Source organism: Microtus oregoni, unplaced genomic scaffold (assembly GCF_018167655.1).
Source record: "Microtus oregoni isolate MIOR12 unplaced genomic scaffold, Mior012 000046F_ref0000063, whole genome shotgun sequence".
Lineage (NCBI taxonomy): Eukaryota > Metazoa > Chordata > Mammalia > Rodentia > Cricetidae > Microtus > Microtus oregoni.
This window is the reverse complement of record NW_024543220.1, coordinates 14240491-14249500: the sequence shown is the minus strand read 5'-3', so window position 1 is coordinate 14249500 and position 9010 is coordinate 14240491. Positions and strand designations below refer to the sequence as shown.

Below are 9010 nucleotides of genomic sequence, written 5' to 3'. Positions count from 1 at the left end.
AGCACCCACATGGCAGCTCACAACTGTCTGTAACTCCAGTTCCAGGGAATCTGACACCTCACACAGACATATATTCAGGCAAAACACAAATGCACGTAAAATAAAAATAAATTAAAAAAAAACCACTGTTCTAAAGACCTGCTTATACCCTGATATTATGGGGAAATTTTCTTAATTGAAGTTCCCCTCCTCTCAGAAGACTTTATCTTGTGTCAAATTGACATACAACTACCCAACATATATGTGTGTGTGAGCATATATATACATATATATACTGTGGAGTCAGACTAGAGAAGAACCTGCATGAGTCGGATACCCCTTCCGTCATCTGGGGCCTCGGGGTCACACTCAAGTGACACCCTGCTGACCCACAAAATTATTTTAATTCTAAAGGCAGCTGACTTGATAACAGTCCTGTAACCCTCAGGAGGCTGAAGTAGGGCCACAAGTTCAAGCCCCATCTAGGCAACTTATCGAGTAACATAGGAAGTAAAAAAGAACTAAAGTTCATTATACATATGCATAAAATATTGAGGAATAAGAAGCTAAATTATTAAAAATTAAATTGATATATTTCTGAGGTCAGTGAGATAGCTCAGTGGGTGAAGATACTTACCACTGATTCTGACTAGCTGAATTTGATTCAGAACCCCCTTGAGAACAGCCTGCTGTAGCACGTGTGTATGTGCACACGTAAATAAAATATAATTTACAAAAATCTTCAAAGAACCATTTCTGTAAGATTAAATTGAAGAACATTGCTTTTCCCAAATGGGGAAAAAAAAAAACCCTACTCACCTCGTCTCAAAATGAAAAGCGAAGGGGCAGGGCTACAGCTCAGGGGCGGAGCGAGTTCCTGCCTGTCAGGCTAAAGAATGCAGGTTCAATTCCCATGGGGGGGAGGGAATATGATTGCATGAGTGTGCCCTTGAGTTGGAGCCAGACACCACACACACACACACACACACACACACTCACAGCAAACCCTCCCCACATGTTCTAATGGCAAATCATCACAAGTCATCAAGAAATATTTATTGAGCACCTGCTTTGGGGTGGGGGGTGGGACTGGGAACAGTGCAGGACATGGTCCCTGCTCTTGGAAGGTTGACAGTCTGAGTGGAAACAGGGAGATGGCCAAAATACATCTTCGTGGGGGGCTAAGGGCAAACAATCAGACCAGGATGTTACAGAAACAGGGTGTTTGGGGTCAGACTCTGTAAGTGCTTTGGCATCCATGGGGATTCAGTCCTGGGTAAGGGTCAGTCACCATTCTTGGTCTCCTGTTAGCTTGCTTAGCCCTTGAGGCGCCATCTTGATTGGCTCCTTGTATTTCTGCTGCTCAAAAAAGTTCTAAGAGACTGGAGAGGTCACTGATGACTTCAGCAACTAGGGTCCCCACCACACACTGGTACCACAGGGGTGCTCGCTGCTCTGGGAGTCCTGGCCTATCTCACCACCCTAGAACCACAGGAAGGTGGTTATCACTGGAGTTGCCTGAGGTAGAACCAGGGAACCCTACTTAGTGTACCCCTTTCACTTACCGGTGCCCAGAGATGCCTCCTGGGGGTATTGGGGAGGGGGCAAGGATCTGGAGAGGGGAGAACTGCTGAGTGCCAGGTGAACCCCCAAAAATAGAGGGGCAACTGGCAGAGAGACCCACAGGGGAGGCAAAGGGGACCAGAGTGGGAGGCATTCCCTGTCTTTACAAGTCTGAGTGAGTATCAAGGGTCAGGACATTACAGCTGGGTCCCAACCAGGCTAAGTCTCATTCCTGTTCTAGGCTGTGACCACTTCACCATCACCCTGGCCAGCCTTAGAGGTAACAAGGAGACCCCACAGTCCCACTCAACTGGCCCTCCTTCAAAGTGCTATTCGGGTCTGAGGATCACCCTCTTGAGACAGGTGGCAGGGAACCAGGTCATTTAGGGAGAGCATCACCCAGACAGGGGATGGAGGCGGGGTTGGGGGTGGGTGGAGGAGGGTGCAGCTGGCATGAAGCCAGTCCGACTGGCCCTTCAGGATAGGGAACACGGAGTTTGGGTTGAGGAGGGTTTAAATAATAGTCTACATAATAAAAATCCCTGCACTAAGGGGCGACCGTCCTACCATTTTTAGTTCTTTTAAATAATGCTAATGCTGGAGGGGGGGAGGGCAGGCTGAGTATATACAGAAGTTTAAATTAAAACACAAATAATAATTAAGACACACAAGTGGAGGAAAGCCTAAGGCAGAGGTGGGGAAGGGGCCTCCCGGCCACTGCAGAAGAGGGTGAGGCCTCTGTGGGCACGTTAGGGCTTCCTCTTGCAGAAGACCAGCCGGCGTTTAGAATGATAGAAATCTGTGGAGAGAAAAACAAGTGTTGGGTCAGAGGCAGAGGGAGGCAGAGGGGGAAGGACACCCTTCCCCGGAGCCCAAGGGGAGGCCACACTGGGAGGTGGGGGGAGCCCTGGAAACTGCACCTCCCATAGTCAGAGGGCCTCCTCCACCTGCCCAGATCACAAAGCTTGAGGGTGTTAGATTGTGAGCCACGTGGGTGCTGTGAATCAAACTCAGGGCCCCTGCAAGAGCAGCAAGTGCTCTTATCTGCTGAGCCATCTCTCTAGCCCCGCCTCTTATTTACTTATTTGGCAATACCGGGGATGGAACCTGTGGTGTGAACTGGTTACTCCAGCCTGCTATGGCAAAGGCACACCCCCAGCTTCCCGGGTGGGTTCTAGGCCAGTGCTCTACCGCCAAACCCCACCCTCCTCTGAGCGTTCCTGTCACTACAAAGAAGATGCCTGGGTCACGTGACTGTCAGCTTAGTTGTTATTGTGTCCTCTTTATCACCTCTAAGCCCCTGGTTCCCACACCTACAGTAGGAAGGCAAGAAAGGCTTGGTGCTGGGGAATGACTGGAATGTTCTCTGCGGAAGGCTTTGATCTAAAGCACTGTTATCTAGAGCCCAGAGTATTAGTACCCACCCACCCACATCAGCCAGCCGAGCTGGGCTGCAGACTTGTGTGACCCTCGGCAGGGGGCCTCCCCTCCCCAGATCTCCTGCAGGATTCTACCTCCCTATACCCATCCTTACCTGTCAGGCTGGTCTGCCTCCGTTTTCGGCCCTGAGACGTCCCAGGACCACCCGGGGAGTCCTCAGGCCGCTCAGGGGCGTGAGACACCAGAGTGCAGGACAGCGACAGGGCCACGTGGTCCTCCGGAGCTGACCCCTGCAGCAGGGCAGAGGAGGTGCTGGGCCGCTTGTCCCCTCCCATGTCATCAAGGCCACGGGACCCAGGACTCAGATAGAACTTGGGTATCCCTAGGCCCCGAACACGCTCCCAGGCGTAGTTGCCCTCCAGAGGCGTCTCGGTGACGAAGTCGAAGTTCCACCGTTCTCGGGCCTCCTGGAGGCAGCCGGCCATGAGCGCCTCACAGTCGCGGCTTAGCTGCTCGCTGTCCACGGGTCCGAAGAGACGGCGGCACACCTTGCTCCTGTGTGGGACCGGTTGGACATCACTGGGATCGGACATGGTGGTTGGTGCCTGTGGCTGAAACACAAGAAGACCCAGGTCACTGTGGGAACCGCACAACTTCCTGACCCCTCTCTTTCTTCCCAAGTGCTTTCCCACTGCTTAGTAAAACCCGCCTCACCAAGAGACCCAAAGTGGGCGCTGAGTTCAGCCAGCCCTGCAAGTCAAGGTCACAGCTGATGTCCACAGAGGCCAATGCACTGCAGAAGTAGGGGTCACAGTCCTGTTTACACCAGGGCTACTAACGGCTAAAATCAATGTCTTGTGCTAACGTGTCCTTCACGGGTGTGAACACCCCAAATACGATGGTTTCCCAAACACACCCCACCCCCACACCACTGGCAGCTGGGCCAGCCCTCAGTCCCCTATCCTGCTGCTGCTAATTCCACCCAGCCAATCCCAAGTGCCTGGACTTTGGGATAAGACGCATAAACAAGCTTTGGCGCTGCTATTCAGCACACAGTAAAAAATGCTCGGTGTCTCTGGGATTTTTAGCGTAGCTGTGGCAGTGTGCTCCGGTGGTTGTCAAGGTGACTGGGAGAGAGGCAAAAACACTGGGGCCAGCCAGGCGGTGGTGGCGCACGCCTTTAATCCCAGCACTCTGGAGGCAGAGGTAGGTGGATCTCTGTGAGTTCGAGGCCAGCCTGGTCTACCAGAGTGAGTTCCAGGACAGGCTCCAAAGCCACAGAGAAACCCTGTCTCGAAAAAAAAAAAAAAAAAAAAAAAACACTGGGGCCAGACTGCCTGGGTCAGAAAAGGCTTTGCTGGGTGGCCCCAAATATGTATCTTAACATCTCTGGGCTCTATTTGAGAGCAGATACGAGGAGGAACTAAGTTAGTGTAGGCGACCCTGGGAAAGGGAAGCAACAGATAGATACCATGACTCTCTGACCCCATTCTGACAGAGCCGCCTCCTCACCCCTCCCTGGGCACCTCCTCCAGACCGCAGTTGGCAGGTGCTATCTGCTGGAGGCCTTTCCTAAGGATGCCAGGGCTCTCTCCCAGGCTAAGCCACATCCTGCCAGGCGGATCGTACAATCTATAGTCTAGACACCTCCCAGACCTGCTTGCTGCCTGTGCCCAAGGAACCCGTTTTACAGGCACAGAAAATCAAAGGTGGCTTGGTTGAGGGAACAAGAGATACCCGAGATACCTGAGGGACCCAGGCCACTCCTGCCTGCTCTGGCTTGACTCCAATACTAGGGGATGCCGGTCCTAAGGAGGGACTAGATTCTCCTGGGCACCCGTCCAGCCCTCCAGCCTTTGAGCTTGCAAAGTCTACCCAGTAGCTTCCTAGGCTTTCACCACATATACCCTCAGCTCCTCAGGATGAGTTTGCCCAGGGTTGGAAGAGTGGTAGGCACTCAGATCAAAGTAAGGTAGGAAGCCAGAAGAGATGAAGAAACTCGCCCCCAAAGGCCGGGGGCTGGGATGGTAAAAACCTGGGCCTAGCAAACAAGACACTCTCTGTAAAACCGGGTGTGGCAACGCACCCTGTAATCATAACTCTCCAGAAGAAGAGGCAAAGTGGAGGTTCAAGGTCAACCTTGGCCACCATAGGGGGAACGAGGCCAGCATTGTAGGCTAGAAACTCTTTCAAAATATAAGTAAAATGTAGTGCCTCCCCAAAACACAGGACTACAGCACATGGGAGGCAGAGGCAAGAGGATCTCCGTGAGTTCAAGACCAGGCTGGACTATATAGTGAGACCCTGTTCTCAAAAACAAGCAAACAAACAAAACACAGGACCAAGACAGATGCCCACCGCCCATGAAAGGGGTTCCTTGGCACTGTGGAAAGAGCCTCAGATGGCCTCTGCCTACAGGCAGAATTTGGGGAATATTTACCTTGCTAGTGCAAAGGGTTGCTCTAAGTGGTTTACAACTGCCAATCCTCCTAAAGAATGGCTGTATTCATTAGTTCTTTTTCCTTTCTGTCTCCCCCCATCCCCTTTGATTTATCTGAGGTGAGGGCTCACTATGTAGGCCAAGCTGGCCTGAACTCCCAGTCGTCCCCCAGGGCTGGCAGTCATGAGCCTCTACCCTATTGTCAATAGACGGCACTATCACCTCCTTTTAGGCAGCGCTAACCACAAGGCTCAGGAGTTAAATAAGGTGTCCCAAAGTCGCAGGGCTCACAAGTGGCATAGCCGCGGTCTGAACCCACTTCCATTTGTTCTAGTATTGAACAGTTCTCTCTCCCTCTCATTTTGAGGGTCATAACCACAGAGATCCAGCTGAATCACTTGGGAGTTTTTGAAAACATTAGTCAGGTTCCTTGTTACAGCACACACCTTTAATCCCAACGCTCCAGCCAGAGGCAGGAGGACCTCTGTGAGTCAAGGGCAGCCGGGGGCCACATAGTAAAAACCTGTCTCACGCCGCGTGTGCGTGCGTGAGAGATTTTTTTTGAACCAGGGCTTATTTCCTCAGACAAACGGAGTCCAAGCCCAAGTTTTGTGCCCTTCCCCAGAGGGCAACTCATAGGGGCCAGAGAACGAAAAAGAACACCAATAGTCTCAGTGCTCCTTAGGCACGAGGAAGAGCCCAGCTAACTCTCTGTCGGGAATCTGCATAGTCCCCTGCTTCTAGGAGCAGAATCTCTTACAGGGGCCGCTCCCCACGTTGACTCTCGGGGCCACGCCTCCCACAAAGTCCGCTCCGCACCCTGTTCAAAACCACTTCTTTCATAAGCCCTCATTTTACAAAGGCAACGTCTTCCCTCGCTGGCCATCATCCATATTTTAATTCCCTAAACACAATCCAGTCAGCGAAGGCCTCTCTAAGCCGCAGTGGGGGTGGCACTGGGACCCGCGCACAGCCGTGCACAGCCGGCCTTGCTGCTCCCACCGCAGCCGGGAGGGGGCGCTGTGCTCCCGGGAAACGGCGCGCTGTGGGCGGCGCGTAGGCAGAGCCAGGCATGGTGAGTCAGTTTCCTGCCCAGCACTGCCCTCCCGCCAAAACTGCATGGGCACCGGAGCTGCACGTCACCCTGGGGTGAGGAGGGGAGAGGAAAGGAGGGGGACCCTGAGCCGCAAAACACGTCACGATGAGCCCGGGCTTCCTAAACTCCCGCCTATGTTGGGAAAGCAGTGCGCGCGCACACACACACTCGCACGCACGCACGCACACCCGCGCGAGAGAGCGAGCGAGCGAGAGAGAGGAGAGAGAGAGTGAGAGAGAGAGAGGAGAGGGGAAGGGAGCGGAGGGGAGGGGAGAGCAAAGTAAGTACTCTTAGCTCTGGCCCCCTCCACCTTGATCTCCACGCCCAAAGCACGCGATGAGTCAGATCCCTGGAAAATAAAAATAGATGAGGGCGAGGACAACAAAAACCGCTCGAGTGTCCTCGCTGAAACGCGACATAGAGGAATGGGAAGAGAGGAAGCTGCCAGCGCGCCCCCAAATGCCAAACCAAAGCCCGAGTCTATACCGCAGGATCAGGGCAAGTGTGGCCCTCGTCCCCAAGGGCTCCAAGTGGGATGGATGCGCTCTACTCGGTGCACTCAGCCTGGCCCGGCCCAGTCATCTTCCTACACCGGGTGTGACTAGGTCTGGGGACGCCAGTCTGATGTACGGCACCTAGCAAGTCTCCCCGGGGATCCCCACTGCTCTGCAATGCGGTATCCTCTCGCGCCCCGCGGCCACTGGACCCCGCCGTGGTGGGTGCGGTGGGTGGGACCCTTTGCGCTTCCCGGACTGGCAGTGTAGACAGGGACCGCCCAAACTCCCTGTCCCCGAGGGCGCGCCACCGAGCGGGGACCGGACACCGTGTCCAGGATCTCCCCGTGTCCCGTGTTCCCTGGGAACATACTGTGCCCGCCAAATAGGTCACTGTGCCGCGCGGGGGAGGGGACAGGGGCAGGGACCAAGCTTTGCCCGGGCAGAGAAGGGGGCTTCTGGGCTACCACTGATCCATCCCCAGCTGGGGTGCGATTCTGATCTCAATCCGGTGCCCGGGGGTCTCCTTGTCACAATGAGTCACCTCCTTGCCTGTCCTCCAGGACGTGCCCAGGCACGTTCCCGAGGGCGGAGGACACAGCCCGCGCTGACCTCAGCGCCCAGCGGGGTAGTGGCTACTGCGGAGCAGGACACCTGGACCACACCGACCCGGGACCGGGCGGCACCCGTGGGATCGGAAAACCAGCCGCTCTGTGCCGGACCACAGATGGACTCCCCGCAGCTTGTCCCCGCCACCCCGGGCCTCTCTCGGGACACCGGCTACGTTCTCACGCCTTTGGCGAGCCGCACCTGGAATCCCTAAAAAGCACTGGCAGCAAGAAGCGAGCTCTGAGCAGTGGGTTCCCGTCAGCCAGGTCCGGCCGGGTCTCCAAGAACTGGGAGGGTGACTGCCATCCCTGGTCCTGGAACTTGGATTCTGTATGCCGACTTTGCGACACAGCCCGACCCTCGCTACACTCAAAACATACAAAGGCGATGGCCACGACGGTCGCGCTCAGACCCACACCCATCATACACCTGCCGCGAACACACCTTTGAATCTATCTGGCGGGCACACACAGACACACACACCAGTGACACACCCATCCCTGCACACAACCGCACACAAACACTCCTGGGGACATGTGGGATTCAGCGCAGAGCTGTCCCCGGTAAACCACTGTTCCCTGCCGCTTCGCCCTCACCTCCGAATGTCTCGATATCGCAGTGACTCTGTCTGGCGCCTGGCTCCGATTCCCCTCGACTGTGACAATACAGCAGCTCACACCGCTCGACTGCTGCGGTTGGCTTCGAGCAACCCTCTTATAGCATCGGTTCCCGCCCCGCCCCGGCCCGCCTCGGAGGCAGGACCAGCCGCTCCTTCACCCAGCCCCAGGACGCGCTGGCCCTCCCTCCCCTCCGGGAAACTAAGCCCGCGCCTGACTAGGCTCCAGACAGCCCGAACCCGCGCGCGGCAAGAGGGCGCGCCGTCCCCTCCCCCCCGATACCTGACTGTTTGCTGGTCGCCTACCCCACCAACGGAGTCATAGACATGGTTTAAGTCTGAGCGTTTAAGGGTCTGTCCCTATGGGAAGGGTTTAGATGATGTCAGCAAATAAAAACCTGAGTCTGGGGAGGTGGGTCAGTAGGTATAGTGCTTGCCCAGCTTACTGGAAGCCCTAGGTGGGATCCGCAGTACCTCATAAACTGGACATGCGGGTTCACGTCTGTAATAACAGCGCTGGGGAGGTGAAGAAAGGAGGATTGGGAGTTCAACGTCATTGTTGACAGCTACTTAGCCAAATGGGGGCCAGCCTGAGATATATGTGACACTCTGTTTCAAATATAAATAGATAAATCAATATCCAAGCTGAGTTAGGATGGCAAAGGACAAGAATGCTCACACTTTGGAGACTGAGGGAGGAAGAGTGTGATGGGTTCAAGGCCAGTCTGGGCTACATGGTGAGACCATCTCAGAACAACAAAATCCGTACATGATAAAAATGACGAGACTTTCTTTGAAATTCCCAGAAATCCCCGGAGCTCTTCCCTCGGTAG

At 54.7% G+C, this 9010-nt stretch overlaps 1 protein-coding gene across 1 annotated transcript; it reads right to left on the bottom strand.

Annotated features, from left to right (window-relative positions):
- Positions 1–1020: 1020 nt before the first annotated feature.
- Cdkn1a (cyclin dependent kinase inhibitor 1A) lies at positions 1021–8261 on the bottom strand. The gene is made up of 3 exons (XM_041635043.1): positions 8158–8261; positions 3077–3533; positions 1021–2341 (listed from the first exon to the last, which is right to left on the bottom strand). Exons 2-3 carry the CDS (start codon positions 3513–3515, stop codon positions 2292–2294), a joined length of 489 nt encoding a protein of 162 aa, XP_041490977.1. The 5' UTR covers positions 3516–3533; positions 8158–8261; the 3' UTR covers positions 1021–2291.
- Positions 8262–9010: the final 749 nt, after the last annotated feature.